Source organism: Plecotus auritus, assembly GCF_963455305.1.
Source record: "Plecotus auritus genome assembly, chromosome: 6".
Classification (NCBI taxonomy): domain Eukaryota; kingdom Metazoa; phylum Chordata; class Mammalia; order Chiroptera; family Vespertilionidae; genus Plecotus; species Plecotus auritus.
Genome location: NC_137773.1, coordinates 40,512,354 through 40,530,221, shown reverse-complemented (window position 1 = coordinate 40,530,221; position 17,868 = coordinate 40,512,354). Strand labels below are relative to the sequence as shown.

The 17,868-nt window shown below is 53.6% G+C and overlaps 2 protein-coding genes across 7 annotated transcripts; both read left to right on the top strand.

Moving 5' to 3' along the window:
* The first annotated feature begins 1,683 nt into the window (after positions 1–1,683).
* DDX41 (DEAD-box helicase 41) lies at positions 1,684–8,016 on the top strand. 6 transcript variants are annotated; one of them, XM_080676991.1, is made up of 18 exons: positions 1,684–1,759; positions 2,495–2,645; positions 2,807–2,917; positions 3,170–3,329; positions 3,410–3,484; positions 3,609–3,669; positions 3,796–3,932; positions 4,345–4,417; positions 4,511–4,664; positions 4,742–4,878; positions 5,907–6,069; positions 6,184–6,315; positions 6,578–6,649; positions 6,770–6,866; positions 7,005–7,154; positions 7,232–7,303; positions 7,405–7,515; positions 7,680–8,016. In XM_080676991.1, the coding sequence occupies exons 2-18, from the start codon at positions 2,541–2,543 to the stop codon at positions 7,814–7,816; spliced, it is 1,947 nt and encodes a 648-aa protein (XP_080533117.1). In that variant the 5' UTR covers positions 1,684–1,759; positions 2,495–2,540; the 3' UTR covers positions 7,817–8,016. The 6 variants fall into 6 exon arrangements, with proteins under 6 accessions (XP_080533117.1, XP_080533116.1, XP_080533118.1 ...); XM_080676990.1 differs by lacking the exon at positions 1,684–1,759 and having other exon boundaries at positions 2,401–2,645; XM_080676993.1 differs by lacking the exon at positions 1,684–1,759 and having other exon boundaries at positions 2,631–2,717.
* Positions 8,017–9,830: 1,814 nt separating this feature from the next.
* DOK3 (docking protein 3) lies at positions 9,831–14,304 on the top strand. The gene is made up of 5 exons (XM_080676995.1): positions 9,831–9,934; positions 10,818–11,123; positions 12,975–13,074; positions 13,168–13,340; positions 13,435–14,304. The coding sequence occupies exons 1-5, from the start codon at positions 9,869–9,871 to the stop codon at positions 14,113–14,115; spliced, it is 1,326 nt and encodes a 441-aa protein (XP_080533121.1). The 5' UTR covers positions 9,831–9,868; the 3' UTR covers positions 14,116–14,304.
* The last annotated feature ends 3,564 nt before the right edge of the window (positions 14,305–17,868 follow it).

Genomic DNA, 17,868 nt, shown 5'->3' with positions numbered 1-17,868 from the left:
TACATACTGTATTATCAATCAATGGCTTGGCAATGTTTCCACTTAATTCTTGCATCTGTTCTAAGTGGGACTGTTAAGTGGGAAGTTTATAGATGAAACAAAGCTAAGACAAGAAAGTGACTAGTGAACTCAGTCTGGCTGACTAGGGTTAAAGCACAGATCTCTGTGCCCTTTCCTCCTGTTGTGGGGCCTTGTGTGGGAGTAGCCCCTTCCCCACACTGTCTGTCTCTCCCCTGTAGGATGGGTGAACGGGAGGAATGGGACTTGGTCTGTGGATAGCTAATGTGAGAAGGGCTTGGGGAAAGCTTAAGGCCTTTATGGAGGGTGCACCTGTAGCCTGGGTGTTTGAGGTTGTTAGGGAAAGTTGGGGGGGGGTGTAGATGGAGTTTTTATAAATTGGATCTGACTCTCCAATGGGAATAAGACATGTAGTTTAAGTACTTGACAGTTAAGAGGATAAACCCTTCTGTAAAGTAAAGCAAACTATCTCCCCCATTAGATCTGGTTTGTAAATTCAAATTTTAATATAATAGGATTGCTAAAAATGCCTCATACACCTGTTGTTACCCCCAATGTTGTTTTCTTGAGTAAAATCAACTCTTAACTTTAGCTCATCTGGAGAGTGATGGAGGCAGTGGCCACACAATTACTAAGTACCTTAAAAAAGTTTTTTTTAAAATTGATTTCAGAGAGGAAAGGAGAGGGAGAGAGAGATGGAAACATCAATGATGAGAGAGCATCATCGATCTGCTGCCTCCTGCATGCCCCCTACTGGAGATCGAGCCCGCAACCCAGGCATGTGCCCTTTACCAGAATCAAACCCGGCTCCCTTCAGTCCGCAGGCTGATGATGCTCTATCCATTGAGCCAAACCAGCTAGGGTGACTAAGTACCTTTATGTAGTGTTGGGAGCAGGATCAGAAACTGCTCCCTCTTCCCACCCCACCCCTCCACCTGGTTGAGCCCCACCATTGGCTAGCAGTCAGGTCCAGCTTCCTCTTCTAAAGAAGTGAAACAGCATTGCCCACAGGCTCACAATTCCAGTTCCCAGGGAAGTATGGACACTCCTGTGAAACTTTTCTCTGTGTATTTATTACCTATGTTCCTCTCACTCTCTAACTGTTGCACCAGCCTCCTGCCCTCAAGTTGAATTGGCACAGCTATCTAAAATTCTACCTCACCTGGCAGATGTGGCTTCGTGGATTGAGCATTGTCCCATGCACCAAGAGTTCAATTCCTGGTCAGGGCACATGCAGGCTTGATCCCCCAGTATGGGGTGTGCAGGAGGCAGCCAATCAATGATTTTCTCATCATTGATTTTTCTAACTCCCTTCCTCTCTGAAATCAGTAAAAATATATTTTAAAGACATTTTAAAAAAATAATAAAATCTGCCTTATTGCAGGTCTGATTGAAGCAGCACTTTTCCTACAGATAAAAGACTTCTGTGAGTGGCATTTTGGACCCCCTGTGCCTGGCTTCTGCCTCCAGCACTCACCCAGCCATACCTACAACCTCAGTCTCCAGCTAGGCCTGACATCCTTAGATCTCCTGACTTTGGCTCACATACTTGCCTCTTCGCAGATTACCCTTCTGTCATAAATTCCTGCTTATTCTTCACATCCCAGTTGAGAAGACACTTTCACTATGAGAATCAATTTGCTCTGCCTTTGTGATGATTCCACCATGTCTTGATACTTCTTAACTTCAAGACTGGTTATATTTTCTGTTTCCTCAACTAATCCATACTCTCACAAGCCAGGTTTGTATCTTGTTCATCTTTTATCTGCTTCAGCACTGCACAATCCCCTGCACACAAGGACAGCACTGACCCATCACTCCTCTCAGTCCCCAATGCCGAAATTAATGACAGTCACTGCCCTGTATGCTCTGAGCTCAAATTACCTCCCCAACCCTTGCTCTGACTACCCCTACTCCATGTGGGCCAATTGATCTCTTTATTCCATGGGAATCTGCACTTGCACGTGGCAGTTCACTCCTGCTGGACCTTCTTTCTTCCTCTCCGCTCCCTGCTCTGAGATTCCACACTTCCCTGGAAACTCTGATCCAGTCAGTGTCTCCTCGAAGTCGACTCAGGTTCTCTCTGAGCTCTATTACAGCATTTACAATAATAATAGCTTACACACATATGTACAAACCCTCAGTAGAAAACCACCGTCATCAGTATTTTATTTACCACTCACTACTCTGAACATACGGTGCTCAGAAGAGGACACCAGTCAGCGCGGCAGTGCTTGAGTCACTCCGCAAGCCCCACCCTGCCCGCTCGACCCGGCGGGGGGGATGGAGGCCCGGCCCCGGGGCTCCTCAACCACTAGAGGGCGCTGTGACCACTGGCGTGCGTGCGCCATGACGTCATCCTCTGAGCGACGGTCTTCACTTGGGGCAGCACCCTTGCCACCGGACTCAATGTGTGAGCTCATGCTTCAAATCCTCCCGCATCCTACAATGCTTTGCCTGATGCTTTCGCCCTCAGCCTTGCCAGCTGCATTGCCACAAGGAGAACGTAGACGCCGCCCCACATGACAGCGGCTCAGGAGAAAGTTTGTCCCTCGGCGCGATCCGTCACTCAGAGGTCGTTGCTAAGCACCGACATCCGCTTCTTCACATCTGGTTGGATCTCAGAGGTAAGGCGGGGTTTTCTGCTGTGGGGCGCATGCGTGCAGAAAAGGATGGAGGATTCGGAACCGGAACGAAAGGTGGGAGAGAGGCTGGGGTCCCCTGGGTGGCGAGCCGCAGTGAAGACTGGGAGGAAGGGGTTCCGGGCTTGATTCCTGGGTCTCTGCAGCGGGCTCGTACCGACGAGGCGACTGCCTCCGGAAGCCGTTCCGAGGCGGAGGAAGAGGACGACGAGGACTATGTGCCCTATGTGCCATTGCGACAGCGCCGACAGCTGCTGGTGAGGGCCGGGGTCTAAGGAGAAATGAGGGTAGGGGGTGGGTGTTTCGCAGTGGTATGTGGAGTGAGGGGGTCTACCTGGGAGCGTGGCCTCAGGCACAACCCGAGGGACTGGCGACCTAATCTGAGGGGTAGAGCAGCTCTGCACCTCGGGGCACGATCTTCTCTCAAAAGCCGGGATCCTGCCGCAGCTCCTGGGCGCGATGCCCAGCTCTGTGTCGGGCTTGGCTCAGGGGTGCTGCTGGACCCTCAGCTCCAGAAGCTGCTACAGCGAAGACGCAAGGGAGCTGCGGAGGAGGAGCAGCAGGACAGTGGCAGTGACCACCGGGGAGATGAGGATGACATCCCTCTGGGCCCTCAGTCCAATGTCAGCCTCCTGGATCAACACCAGCACCTCAAAGAGAAGGCTGAAGGTGGGCTCAGCAGTGGCGGGAGGCTCAGCTTGGTGCACTGCTTTGGTGTCTCTCTGATATTTGTCTGCTTTTCTCCTCAGCCCGCAAGGAGTCTGCCAAGGAAAAGCAGCTGAAGGAAGAGGAGAAGATCCTGGAGAGTGTGGCTGAGGGCCGAGGTATGGTTGTAGCCTGGGCAGGGAGGAAGTGGACTGAACCTCCTCCCACACAGGCATGTTATATCTCAAAGGGCCTGGCCTCTGGGAAGGAGAAGCCAGCCCTGAGCCACATCTCTTTCCTCAGCCTTGATGTCAGTGAAGGAGATGGCCAAGGGAATCACATATGATGATCCAATCAAAACCAGGTATATCTTTATAGTCTCTGGAAAAGCAGTTACCCTTACCTGGAATAGTTTGTGGCTGAGACTGGCAGGAACATGCCAAAGGCAGCTATGCCCAGGGCCTCTCTTAACCCCTACCACCACTCACAGTTGGACACCTCCCCGTTATGTCCTGAGTATGTCTGAAGAGCGGCATGAGCGTGTACGGAAAAAATACCACATCCTGGTGGAAGGAGATGGTATCCCACCACCCATCAAGAGCTTCAAGGAAATGAAATTTCCTGCAGGTACCTGGGGAGTGGGAGTGGCACCACACTTTAGTAGTCAAATATCTGTGAGGTTGTGTCCTAGTTCCCACTGAGCTCAGCAGCTGCAGCATAGCCAGTGGGGATGGAGGGATTTGAAGAGGGGTTTCTTTAAGCTCCTTTTTCAGTTGTGCCAGCTGAAGATATTCACTATTCTGTGCCACTGTGAAGCTTAATTGGACAAGTGATGCTGGCCTTAGACAGATCTGGGTGTGAATTCTGTCTCCATTTAGCCTAGGAGCTTTGAACAGGTCTTTCTGTCAGTTTTTTCTCTCCCTCTCTTTCTATGTTTCATCATTTGTAACTTGAGGGGAATGGTGGCAGTTTTACAGGCTTTGGGGCCTGATAAAGTACCTGTGAGACATAAGAGTGATGTCAGGGTTGTTTTCCATAGCCATCCTGAGAGGCCTGAAGAAGAAAGGCATCCACCACCCAACGCCTATTCAGATCCAGGGTATCCCCACCATGTGAGTGTGGACCTGGGGGCCCTGAGAAGGGCAGTGATGGGCAGTTTCTGTATTCTGCTGAACTTGACCCGCAGGCCTGTCCTCTGCCAACAGTCTATCCGGCCGTGACATGATAGGCATCGCCTTCACGGGTTCAGGCAAGACGCTGGTGTTCACTTTGCCTGTCATCATGTTCTGCCTGGAACAAGAAAAGAGATTACCTTTCTCCAAGCGTGAAGGGCCCTATGGACTCATTATCTGTCCCTCGGTAAAATAGGCTGGCCTGGAGGGCAGGGCACCAATGAGACTGTCTTCTGGTACCAGCCCCTGCCCCTGTATCTGCAGCGAGAGCTGGCCCGGCAGACCCACGGCATCCTGGAGTATTATTGCCGCTTGCTGCAGGAGGACAGCTCGCCACTCCTGCGCTGTGCGCTTTGCATCGGGGGCATGTCTGTCAAAGAGCAGATGGAGACCATCCGACAGTGAGCATAAGCACCCCTCACCCCAGGGCCTCCCCAAAGCGTCTAGATCAGTGGTCGGCAAACTGCGGCTCGTGAGCCGCTGTTTGCCGCTCTGTTGACTAATGAGTTTGCCGACCACTGACCTAGACTCTCAATTCCAATAATTGCAGGCTGTTGTTGTTCCTTGTGATTAAGCCCCTATCCCAGTGGTCGGCAAACTCATTAGTCAACAGAGGGCAAACCGCGGCTCGCGAGCCGCAGTTTTACTACCACTGGTCTAGATAAACTGAATGATCCGTTGCTTTAGCTATTCTGCAGATCCTTGCAGAGGCCTAATTAAAAGAGCTCCCAGTCTCATGCAGAGGTTAGCTGGGGTGGGATGGAGATGTGGTGAGGGACTGTGGGAACATAGCAAATGGAACAGAGGCATCTGGAAAGTCAGAGGAGGGGCATTCCAGGCACAAGACAAAGATGGGGGACCTGGGGTGTTCAGAAAGGTTAGGGTCATTCAGTATGTAGTCCAGCAAGGAGGCTAAGGCACTGGGCCAGGGCTGGACCCTTGTTCTTCCACATAGTGCAATCAGTCCCCAGTAGATAAAACCAGTTGTCTGGGATCACAGGCAGGTCACACCCAGTCCCTGCTTGATAGGCATCCCAGCTTCAGGGAAGATACAGAACAGTTTAATTCTGTGTGCCAGTAATGTGAGCCCTTCCCAGCCTATGGAGGGAGCTGGGGGAGTGCGGGTTGAGGCTATTTGGAGATTAAGAACAGCCCCCTCCTGGGGGCGAGAGGAATGACCTGGGAGAAGGGGAATGGCAGAAGTCAAAACATGGGTGGGAAGAGCTCCGGAATACAGATAGCATTGGCCGAGAAGGCTGCAGCCTGTTCCAGTAGAGACATATGCTGAACCCCGGGCAAAGTGGTGGGAGTGATGAGGAGGGGACAGGTGAGGAGAGACGGGAAGGAGGCCAGAGGTGGGGAGTCACAGTGCCGGCCTTTAAGTAGGGCTGAGCAGGTGGCCCGACTTCAGAATCTCTCTTGGTCCCAGTGGCGTGCACATGATGGTGGCCACCCCTGGGCGCCTCATGGATCTACTGCAAAAGAAGATGGTCAGCCTAGACATCTGTCGCTACCTGGCCCTAGACGAGGCTGACCGCATGATTGACATGGGTTTCGAGGGTGACATTCGCACCATCTTCTCCTACTTCAAGGTACCCATCCCTGCCTGGCCAGGGTACTCTTGCACCCTCGGGGCTGCCCACCCACTGTCCCAGCTGCTTAACTTCCCCAGTCCCCATGTATCCTCAGCCCCAGCTCTCTCTCAGGGCCAGCGACAGACCCTACTCTTCAGTGCCACCATGCCTAAGAAGATACAGAACTTTGCCAAGAGTGCCCTGGTGAAGCCTGTCACCATCAATGTGGGGCGCGCTGGGGCCGCCAGCCTAGATGTCATACAGGTGGGCAGTCTCACCACTGAGAGCTGGGTCTAACGACTCCCTTGAAGCTGATTGGAGCAGAGTGGGTTGTCCACCTTGGGGGCACTAGGAGTTCCATTCAAAGCTTCAACCCTTAGTGGGGAACATTCTTAGGGTGTCTAGCCCTTGGTGCAAGAGGCTTCTAATCACCTCTAGACGGGATTGGGGGGCCCAGCCTCTGCAGCAAAACTGTGGCTGGTGAGCCTGTGGCTAGGATCACCTGACCTAGCTCCTGTGGTGGCAGGAGGTGGAATATGTGAAGGAGGAGGCCAAGATGGTGTATCTGCTCGAGTGCCTGCAGAAGACACCCCCGCCCGTGAGTACAGCCCAGGACCCCCAAGATGAGGGGAGAGGGCAATAGGGGCAGGATGCTGGGGAAGATTGGGGTCATTGGGTGGAGGCACACCCTGTGACTAGAGGTGGCCTTTCTGGACAGGTGCTCATCTTTGCAGAGAAGAAAGCAGATGTGGATGCCATCCATGAGTACCTGCTGCTCAAGGGGGTCGAGGCCGTGGCCATCCATGGGGGCAAAGGTCAGGATGACATATGTGTAGGCGTGAAGCTGGCTGCTAGAGCAGCCCTTCACCTAACCCTTTCCCTGCCTGGCTGGCTTGCCACTACTCCCCAGGCCACTGCTGTCACCCTGACAGCTCCCGCCTGACCCTCCCCAGACCAGGAGGAACGGACCAAGGCCATCGAGGCATTCCGGGAGGGCAAGAAGGATGTTCTAGTGGCCACAGACGTAGCCTCCAAGGGTCTGGACTTCCCTGCCATCCAGCACGTCATCAATTATGACATGCCTGAGGAGATTGAGAACTACGGTGGGAGCTTGTGGGATTGGGGTGCGGGCTAGGCCCCAGACATGGGCAGTGGGCCAAAGACTGTTTCCTCTCTGCAGTGCACAGAATAGGCCGCACTGGGCGCTCAGGAAACACAGGCATCGCCACCACCTTCATCAACAAGGCCTGCGGTGAGTCTACTTCCAGGGCCACCACAGCTGTCTCCCGAGTCCTACAGGTCCTGGCTACGGGGCCCAGGGTTGGACCTAATGATTCCCCACTGCCCCCACAGATGAGTCAGTGCTGATGGACCTCAAAGCCCTGCTACTGGAGGCCAAGCAGAAGGTGCCACCTGTGCTGCAAGTGCTACACTGTGGGGACGAGTCCATGCTGGAGATCGGAGGTGAATGCAAAGCGGGAGGTAGTCCAGAGGCGGGCATGACAGGAACACCAGGAAACAAGTCTACACTGCGCATGAGTGGATGGAGGGGGTTGGGGGGGAACAAGATCTGAGGCACAGAACCTAGCCCTGTCACCATGCTGATCTCCATTTCCCTGTGCCCCTAGGAGAACGAGGCTGTGCCTTCTGCGGGGGCCTGGGCCATCGAATCACCGACTGCCCCAAACTTGAGGCCATGCAGACCAAACAGGTCAGCAACATCGGCCGCAAGGACTACCTGGCCCACAGCTCCATGGACTTCTAGCCGTCTGTCATCCCTCTCCAAGAGGCCTCAGTCTCTGGATTCCAGTTGCCTCCCACACACCAGACCCTGGACAAGAAGCCAGCATCCTCGGCCCAGCTGGCTTGGGCTAGGCGGGGCCTGGCTGCCTGCCCTCTGTGCCTCTGGAATTACTATTATTGCTCCCCTTTATCCCAGTTGCCATTAAAGCACAAGCCGCTCTAGTCTCAGCCCCAGCCCTGCCTCTGTGCTTCACCTTGTCTGCCCATTACTTCCTGGCCACCTCACCCTCTGACCTCTAGAGCCCTTCTGAGGCAGACCCTGGGTATCTCCCCAACATCTAGATGGCTAGGTTGTGGCAGGAGGCATCTAGCTTTATTTATGACTTGGATGCACCACACTGGCAGACAAGGCAAAATCCTTGACGGGGTTTTTGTGTCTCTCTGGTTGGCTGCCTCCAGCCCTGCCCCAGCCGCCTCCTTGTCGGTTGTATAAAGCTCCTAGGGCCCCTTGAGAGGCAACTTCCTGCCTCGGGCCTGGTATGGAACCCTCCGCTCTGTTTGCTGAGGAGCAGCCAGTACCACAGGACTGCCACTCAGGCTACAAGCAGTTTCTGATATGCTCTGTGCCAAGCTCTCCGCTGGGCAGCTCACAGGTGACTAGGAGAGAGATCAGACGTAATGAGCATGGGCAGCAGTCACGAGTATGTTGACAAATGGATCAGGATTTCAACATCTGGCAAGGGGTAGGCAGAGGACCAGTGCTGGTGGTGGCTCCTTTGTGCCAGACACTTCATGTGCAAGGCCACATGCTTATCCCAGCAGGACAGCAGTTGCTCAAGCCATGTTTGTCACTTGGTGTGTGGCCTTCACAAGTTACTTAATGTTTGAGCCTTGATTTCCTCATTGTTGAAATGGCAGTGAGAATGCAAAGGGCTGGGTTTGTAAGGCTGGGGCTCCGGGCTGTGTGGTCCATGTTTGGCACAAAGCCGGGTGCAGGAGGACTTGGAAAAAATTTCCTGCCTGAGAAGCAACACACTCCATATATGATCCCCAAATTATATTTCTCAGCCTGTTTACATGTTCCTTTCCAGAGGTGGCTTTGAATGAATGACATGAGGCTGTTTTCAGAATTCAGATCCACATTCAGAGCCAAGTTATTGGCCTCCAGCAAGGCAAGGCAAAGAAAAAAAAAAAAAATAGGCCCCCAGCAGGAAGCAAAACTTAAAAAGAACATATGAGCTCCCTAGGGGCCCACTGGGGACATGCCACCTACATTCACGTGGCCAGAGCCACGCATGAGGACTGGGGCACACTGCTGGGCCTTTGTGCGCTCAGACAGCATGGAGGGGTGAGGGAAGTCCACCCAGAGTAAGCAGCTGGCACCCAGAGGAACATGGTGAGGGGTGCCCTGGAGGGGTTGGGCTGGGGTCAGGACTTAACACCTTGCGTGCTGGGCTGAAGAGCCCAGGCTAGACCTGAGGGCAGTGGGAACACAGAAAAGGTTTAGAAAGGGGAGAGATGAGTGCGCCCAGGTGGGGTGGTGATTCAAAGGGAGATGCTCAGGCTGGCATTAGGGGCTATAAGATAGAGCAAATGAATATTAGAAATATTTTGATATAAGGATAAACCAACCAACCAGGGTTGCAAGTAGGAAATAAAGTTTGCCAGTCTGGCTGTGGGAATGCAGGTCCCAGGTTGTACAGCTGCCCTCTGAGGGATCAGGGAAGGCTTCAGAGCCCATGACTGGGGAGTCAGCCTGTAGACCTGATGCTCACTCACAGCCAGCTGACCCAGGTACAGGCATAGGTCATTTGCCCTCAGGCGGTCTGAGGCCTCTGCCAGGCATGCCTGAGCACCTTGGCCAGCTGGAACCCTAAGGTGGAAATATGTGATGCCCCCACCCCCTATTCTAGCTCCTTTACTGAAGAAGGGATTCCCCTCCCCCAGTCATGCAGCTGCCTCTCTGGACAGAGGGAGGGGAAGTGGCCAGAAGGGGAAGTGTGAGGAGTTCCCCTCGGCCTGTCACCAGTCTCCTCAGGCCTTCGGAGTGGTGGCCCTCCGGCCCGCTGCGGCCATGGAGCCTCTGGAGACCCCCATCAAGGATGGCATCCTGTACCAGCAGCACGTCAAGTTTGGCAAGGTGGGGACCCTGGCTGCCTCCACACCTGGACCTGGGAGAATGGTGATGGGAATCAGGGTTGGGGGATCTAACCCAGATGTGGGGATGGGAGAGAGGCCCATCCTCTGCCTGAGCAGAAGAGCTGAACCTGAGTGGGCCTTGGGGAGACCCTGCCTCATTTATAGATGGAGAAGCCAAGAGTCAGAAGGGTCTAAGAACCCAAACCTTGGGGCAGGGCAGAGCCGGGAGGCTTGCTAATCCAACAGCCTTCCACCCTTCGGAGGGCCAGGGGCTGAGCTGGAGGAGCCCCCAGAGGTGGAGCCCCACCCTGCAGAAGAGGGCTCGGCTCCTCCCAGCCTGTCATGGGACATAGTAAGGGGTTCACTTCTCAGGCAGCAGGCTCTGCACCCCCACAGCTCAGCTGCAGCTGCTGCCCAGGCAGATAAACGGTCTGTTTCCTTTGCTTGACACTATTTGCATGTTTCCTTCCTTGCCATCATGAGAGTGAGGCCTCCCTCCTGCCACAGTCCTTGTCCCGTGGCCCAAGTGACCTTTGGGGGGGGTGAGGCTGGGCACCAACAGAACAGCAGTGTCAAGTGGTCTGTTTTAGCCATTGGATACTTTACAGACATAATCCAGTAGAAGCCCCAGCCTCACATTGTCATGACCTTTTGAGAGACTAGGACACTAGTCTTAAGGAGGTACCAGTTAGGAAAGTGTGGGGTGGATTTAACCCAGGGCTGACTGACCCCAAGCACAGACTTCCCCCTGCTGGGCTGGCTGTGGCAAGGCCTCCTTCTCTGAGGCCCTGAGGAGTTGGGGGAGGTGAAGGCCAGCCTGGGTGACCAGGAGTGTTTGCTGAGTGAGCTGCAGCGGTCTTCACCCCCATCCTCATCTCCCGCAGAAGTCCTGGCGGAAGGTGTGGGGTCTGCTCTATGCAGGTGGCCCATCAGGCGTGGCACGGCTGGAGAGCTGGGAAGTCCGGGACGGTGGCACGGGGCCAGCAGGTGACAGGTCTGCAGGTCCTAGCCGACGGGGAGAGCGGCGAGTCATCCGCCTGGCCGACTGCGTGTCGGTGCTGCCAGCTGATGGTGAGAGCTGCCCCCGGGACACCGGTGCCTTCCTGCTCACCACCACCGAAAGAAGCCACCTGCTGGCCGCACAGCACCGCCAGGAATGGATGGGCCCCATCTGCCAGCTGGCCTTCCCGGTGAGCACAGGGCAAGTGGGCAGGGCATCCAAGGTCTGGCCCCAGGGGGGCCAACTCATTTCCCTCTTATTCATTCCATATTCACTCACATCCTGTCACTCAGCAAGCACCTGCCAAGTACCTATGAGCCTGGGAAACAGCCCAGAAAATACAGAAAAATCTCAGATGGCCATACATGCTATGGAGAAAATGAAAGGCGGGTGGGACCAGGAGTAAACCAGGGGGCCTTAGGCAGGATGGTCTAAGAAGGCCTCTCAGGAGGGGATAGTAGGTCTGAGTCCTCAAGGACAACCCACCAGGCAAACATCTGAGGAGACCGTCCCAGACACTGAGATCCTAGGAGTGTCCTGGACAGAGGGAGCGCAGTGTGGTAAAGGCCTTGAGGCAGAGAAAAGTTTGGTTTGGCTGGAGGGCAAGGAGTGGGAGGGCCCAGGAGGCCGCGAGGTGAGAGAGTCTGGTGGAAGCCAGCTGAAACCACCTTGGGCCACATGTGGAGTTTGGGGTTTTATTAAGAGTGAGAGGAGAAGCCTTTGGTGGGGTTGAGCTAGGGACTGAGTTTTAAAGCTTCACAGGGTCTGTAATGGGCCAAAAGGAAATGAGTCTGGTGGGTTTCTTAATACGTGAAACAAGAGTTACCATATGACCCAGCAATTCTCTTGAGAATTGAAACATGTTCAAACAAAACATATGCAAGAATGTTCAGAGCAGCACTATTCCCAAAAGCCCAAACAATCCAAATGTGTGTCAGCTGATGATGGATAAACCAAATGTGTCTGTCCATACAATGAAACATTACTCAGCCATAAAAAGGAATGCAGTAGTGAGACGTGCTTCACAGTGGATGAACCTCGAAAACATTAAACTAAGTGAAAGAAGCCAGGCACAAAAGGCCACCTATTGTATGATTAGGCAAATCCATAGCAATCAAAAGCAGGTTAGTATTTGCCAGGGGCTGGAGCAGGGTTTTAATGTGGAGAGATGAAAAGTTCTGGAACTAGATAAAGATGATGATTGCACAATCTTGTGACTTTACTAAAAAACACTGAATTATACACTTTAAAACGATTAAAATGGTAAATTTTATATTGTGTATTTAAGCTTTTTATTTAAAAACAATAAGAAAGCCCTAACTGGTTTGGCTCAGTGGATAGAGCGTCAGCCTGCAGACTCAAGAGTCCCAGGTTTGATTCCGGTCAAGGGCTTGTACCTTGGGTTCAGGCACATCCCCAATAGGGAGTGTGCAGGAGGCAGCTAATCGATGTTTCTCTCTCATCGATGTTTCTAGCTCTCTATCCCTCTCCCTTCCTCTCTGTAAAAATATCAATAAAATATATTTTAAAAAAATAAGAAAAAGAAATGAATAGGAGCAAGGTGACCAGCGAGGAACCCACAGCATTTGGCCCTGGCCATGCTACCATGGGCCAGGTGGTCATGGTTGAGGTGCCCAGATCAGTCTGAATTACATTCGGGAACTAGGGGTTGAATTACATGCGGGAACTAGGGGTAGGGAGGGGTGAGATGGAGCCAGAGGCCTGGGGGAGGAGTGAATGGCCAGTTCACTTGTTCACACCCCCAAAGCCCCTTTACCACTCTAAGCTGTGGGGGACACATATGAGCTGGCCTGGTCCCTAGCCTAATGCAAGGGTGAGGGGCCATCCTGTTGTGTGTCCCTACTATACAGCTCTCAGTACCCCCAGGGGGAAGGGTAAGATTACAGGAGCGAAATCGGTTCAGAGGGGTGCCCAGGGTTGTGCAGTGTGTCAGGTGACATCTCTCCCAAGAAAAGGATGCAGGAAGAGGTTTGGGGCTGGAGGGTGGGACTCTAATCTTTGACCTTCTCCCATTCCCCAGGCCATAGGGGAATGTTCCTCAGGATCAGGGGAGGCGGAGGCTCCCAAGCGGGGCCTGGTCCCCATGGAAGAGAACTCCATCTACTCTTCCTGGCAGGAAGGTGAGTCAGGGAGGGGCAGGGACAGTCTCAGCGCCACCACACCCAGGGCTGGGGCCTCTGGGGGACCGTAGCGTCTGCACCCTTTGCTTGCAGTGGGCACATTTCCAGTGGTGGTGCAGAGAACAGAGGCAGCTACCCGCTGCCAGTTGAAGGGGCCCTACATCCTGCTGCTGGGCCAAGATGCCATCCAGCTGAGCGAGCCAGCCAGCCCGCAGGTCCTCTACACCTGGCCCTACCACTTCCTGCGCAAGTTTGGTTCTGACAAGGTGAGGCACTGGGCCTGCAGTGGAGGGGACTAGGGGACAGTGGGAGATGGGGGAACCCCTTGGCAGCTGACCCACCCCTGTCACCCATGACCAGGACGTGTTCTCCTTCGAAGCTGGACGCCGTTGTGACTCAGGTGAGGGCCTCTTCGCCTTCAGCAGCCCCCGAGCACGAGACCTGTGTGCGGTCGTGGCTGCGGCCATCACCCGCCAGAAGGAGCGGCTGCCTGAGCTGGTGGGGCCTCGGCCCTGCCCCCTGCCTCGGGCCACCTCCCTGCCCTCACTTGAGCCTCCTGGAGAACTGCGGGAGTTGCCCCCAGGGTCTGAGCCTTCAGACTCTCGTAGGGTGCGCCTGGCCGAGCCTGGGCCACAGAGCCTGCCCCCTCTGCCCCTGGAGTCTGGGCTGTATGCTGCCGTGTGCAAGCGGGCCAGCGGGCCCCCGGCAGGCGCTGAGCACCTGTATGAGAATCTGTGTGCCCTAGAAGCTGGCCCTGCACCACCCGACCTGGGGGGCCCTGCGCAGGAGGGCCCTGGTGGCTTCAGCCCCCCAGCCAGCCCCATCTACCACAACAGCAAGGACCTGGGCTGGCCTGGCCCAGCCCATGACAGCAGCCTGGAGGCCCAGTACCGACGGCTGCTGGAGCTGGACCTTGATGACAATGGTGACGAGGCTGGGGTCTCTGGCCGCTCTGGTGCCCATTCAGGCTTCAAGGCCAAGTTGGTGACGCTGCTGAGCCGAGAGCGGAAGAAGGGCCCAGCTCCCTGTGATAGGCCCTGAACACAGGGTGTGACCTGGCTTGGGACAAGAGGGTGGGCAAACAATGGATATTTGGGGACACAACTCTGCATCTGCTCTGGCCTTTGGTGCCAAGGCAGGTGGCTTGAGGAGGCCCTTCAAGAGCCCTGCCAGCCCTTCAGTGTATAGTGTACAGGTCTGCTGAGAATAAAGCCTCTAGCTCCCCCCTTGGTCCTGCCTTGTGGTCCACAGCCCGCACCTCCTCACTTCAGCTCCTGGCAGTGGCACTTGGGGTCCACACAGGCGCACAGACCCTCCCTCACATGCTTTGCAGCAAACACCAGTGTGGGAACCCCTTTCACATCCCGCGTGGTTCAGGGTTCAGGTTCAGGGTTCGGGTTCTGGAGCAGGTCGCACACAAATGAAAGAGATTAGAAAAGTGTTAATTTGGGAATTGGGGGTCAGGCGGAAGCCCAAAAGAGGACTACACCCCGCTCTGGCCTTGCTATCCCTTTTATTAAGATTATGGAACACACCCATAGCCTTTAGGCAGGCAATTCCAAAAATAGCCAATCAGCAAGGATTTACATAAGACTAACAGGTGGAGGCTGCTTCAGCTACCAATGTCTCAACTAAACAGTGAATGATTAGCTCTGACCTTTCAGAGCTTCCAAGGTTAACCAGCTTTCCGGGTTCCTTGTCCACACCTTTCTGCTAGTGGGACAATGATCGGTTTCGAACAACCAGTGCCCTCTGCTGGGTTCTAGGGACATGGATGACTTGGACCTGACCTCTGCTACCAGTGGTCTCAAGTCCAATCCAGCAGGTGGGCAGGGTGCAGGTAATTATGGCTCCATGTGCAGTCGGGCAGAGAAGTAAGGCGTCCTCTGGATGGAGTGTGAAGGGCAGGCAGGGCTGCACCAGGCGGGTAGGGAGCCCCAGGGCTTCCAGGCCAAGGACGGGCAAAGTGGGCACAGAGAGGAAGGGAAAAGTGTGTATAAAGAGGCTTAAGGGGCAAAGAGGGAGTAAGTGGCTGAGAAGCCTGACCACCCTGCAATGATCTTGGTCTCATTCTCAGTGAAGGAATAATCGGACTATGGAAGGAGCAGTGTGGAGGCCAAATTTGAGGGAGCCCAACTGGAGACTGGGAAGTCTGAGCTGGGGAGAAGGTGATGGGGGTGGCAGGAGGGGTGGGTGGAAGGGACTTCATCATGTATGCACACCCAAAAACCCTGCTCCTGCTGAGAAGCAAAAGTGCTCAGACACTCTAGCAAACCCTGGCCTCAGTTTCCTCAACTGTCAAGGCTGAAGATAAAATTACACATTAGGCATACATTCATTAATTCTTTGCTGCGTGTTTTACCACATGCCTACTCTGTGCCAGGCACTGGGAACATTGCTGTGTTCAAGGAGCCTCGAACCAGAGGGATTTAAGCAAGTCTCCTAAAGACTTTAGTGCCTTCCTTATTGTCCTCCCCTCATGCTACTTCCTGTCACTGTCCCTGGGGCCTCATGTACATAAGCATCAGGACCCTGAGGACCTGGCCTCTCGGCCCCTTGACCACAACTCTGCCTCAGCTGCCAACACCCTTGGCACATCGAAAGCTTTGTCTTCATGCCAGTAACTCTCCATTGTCACGTCACAGTGACACAATCTTATTTCCAAGCATCTGCCTCTGGCCACCTCCTTCTCTCCTTCCGGCCCACTTCCTCTAGCGTGGCACACACGGCTCCTCCCCACTGCCCGGAGCTACAGTGACCTTCGCTGACTACCTGCATGGCTGCTGTCCACTACTCTATCCTTGTCCCACTTAGATTCTGTGCTCCACCAATCGAGTCACCCCCACCCACTCCTCTCTCCTTCCATCTTTGTCCAGCAAAGCCCAGCCTTGGGTGGCCCAACATTCTTCTGTGCCTGGCAGCTGCCCACAGCCAGAGAAATTCATGCAACCAGGCTGATTGCATCGTTTTTACCAGAGTGATCTCAAACCTCACACAGGCAGGCTCTCCATGCTGCTCAGAGATCCTGCATCCCCGAGTAGCTGCTTTTCTCCTCAAGACCTTCACATCTCCCCTTCATCCCTGTCCATTCACACACCTGAAGCTAATATAATACTGAATGTCAACTGCAATTGAAAAATAAAAAATAATTAACAAAATAAAATGTCTATTTAGAATATTTTAAAAAAATAGGTGAATACCCTCCACCTCCCACTACAAGTGCACCAGCATCTGCACCGTCTCCTTCATGACCTATGACAGAAGTACCCTATTCCCAAGACATCTGTGTTCCGACCCAGCTCCTTTCACCTCACAGCTCAGCAAATGGAGCTGTCCCCTCTCTCTTCTACCCATTAATTCCATCGTCGTGATCATTATCATTTCCAGTCACACCAACATGCTCTATAATTTCACATCTATAAAAGAAAGTTTCCCTTGAACTCGAATTCTCCTTCAGCGTCTCCCCACTTCTCTGTTCCTCTTCACAGAGAAAGTCCTCAAAAGAGTTGTTGAGTCCTCTCATCTCCATTTTCTCACCTCCCATTCTCCCTTCCACCAACTCATCTCCCAGTGGTGCCCACTACTCCATTACATCGCTTTTATCTGGGTTACCAACCACCTTGTTCCCCCATACAAAAGCAACCTGGACTCCCTTTGTGACCTGGACTCTCCCAACTTCTCAGCAGTAGTTGACAGCCCTCCTTCTCTTGGTTTCCCTCCTCCTCTGCCTGAGTTCTGCTTGGGCTCTGACCTCAGACACAGTGTAGCTCAACCCTGGGTGCATACAGAATCACCTGGGAGCCTTTAAAAAATGCCCATGCCTGGCCCACACCCACGGGCTGGGGCTTCAGTCCAGCAGGTTGGTTTCGTCAATTCCCCAGGTGACTGCAATGTGCATCCAGTATTAGGAACCACAGCCCTAAGTGAGCCAATTCTGTCTCTACATCTCACAGACTAACTACACATCCTCACCACAGACCTCTCCCACAAACTCAGGATTTAAGAGTGCAACTGGCCCTGACTGAGGGGTTGTGGGTTCAATTTCTGGTCAAGGGCACATATCTGTGTGCAGATTTGATCCCAGCCCTGGTCAGGGCGAATGCGGGTGGCAACCAATTGATGTGTCTCTCTTACTTTCTCTAAAAGGCAATGGGAAAAATATCCTCAGGTGAGGATTAACAAAAACAAACAAACAAACAAAAAGAGTGCAAATGGATGCTAGACTCTGGGCATCTAAAATGCATCTCGAGCCCGGCCTGCGTAGCTCAGTGGTTGAGCGTCAACCTATGAACCAGGTCCTGGTTCGATTCCCAGTCAAGGCACATGCCTGTGTTGCAGGCTCTATCCCCAGTGGAGGCGTGCAGGAGGGAGCCAATCAATGATTCTCTCTCATCATTGATGTTTCTCTCTCTCTCCATCTCTGAAATCAATAAAAATACAATTTTTTTTAATTTTTTTTAAATCTAAGCCTCTTTGTTTCATGGCAATTACTCTGAGGTTTCAACCAGATTGGAACAGAAAGTCTTTGGAAACCAGGATTTTAGGGGCCTTGCCTTGGAGTTGCAAGTGTCCTGGTCACTAGGGGGCACTGTGTCCTAGCCAAGGGCCTGTTCCTACCCAGGGGCTGCCTATGCCAGGAGCTCTGATGGCTTTATTTAGGCCTGAGCTTGCACAAGAGGTCCAAGGAACTGGTGCCAGTGTCCTCTCTGCTGGAGGAAAGCTAGGACCCCGGGCTGCCCTTTCTTCTTTTGCTTATTTGCGGTTTCACTCTCTCAATCCTTCCTTCGTTCACAC

What these genes read in the sequence shown, in the direction of transcription:
- DDX41 (XM_080676989.1), top strand. Translation starts at nt 2,691, where the DNA reads ATGGAGGATTCGGAACCGGAACGAAAG. An exon ending in CCTCAAAGAGAAGGCTGAAG is followed by an intron (nt 3,330 to 3,409) that starts GTGGGCTCAGCA and finishes TTTTCTCCTCAG; the next exon opens with CCCGCAAGGAGTCTGCCAAG. An exon ending in CTTCATCAACAAGGCCTGCG is followed by an intron (nt 7,304 to 7,404) that starts GTGAGTCTACTT and finishes CTGCCCCCACAG; the next exon opens with ATGAGTCAGTGCTGATGGAC.
- DOK3 (XM_080676995.1), top strand. Translation starts at nt 9,869, where the DNA reads ATGGAGCCTCTGGAGACCCCCATCAAGGATGGCATCCTGTACCAGCAG. An exon ending in AGCACGTCAAGTTTGGCAAG is followed by an intron (nt 9,935 to 10,817) that starts GTGGGGACCCTG and finishes CATCTCCCGCAG; the next exon opens with AAGTCCTGGCGGAAGGTGTG. An exon ending in CTACTCTTCCTGGCAGGAAG is followed by an intron (nt 13,075 to 13,167) that starts GTGAGTCAGGGA and finishes CTTTGCTTGCAG; the next exon opens with TGGGCACATTTCCAGTGGTG.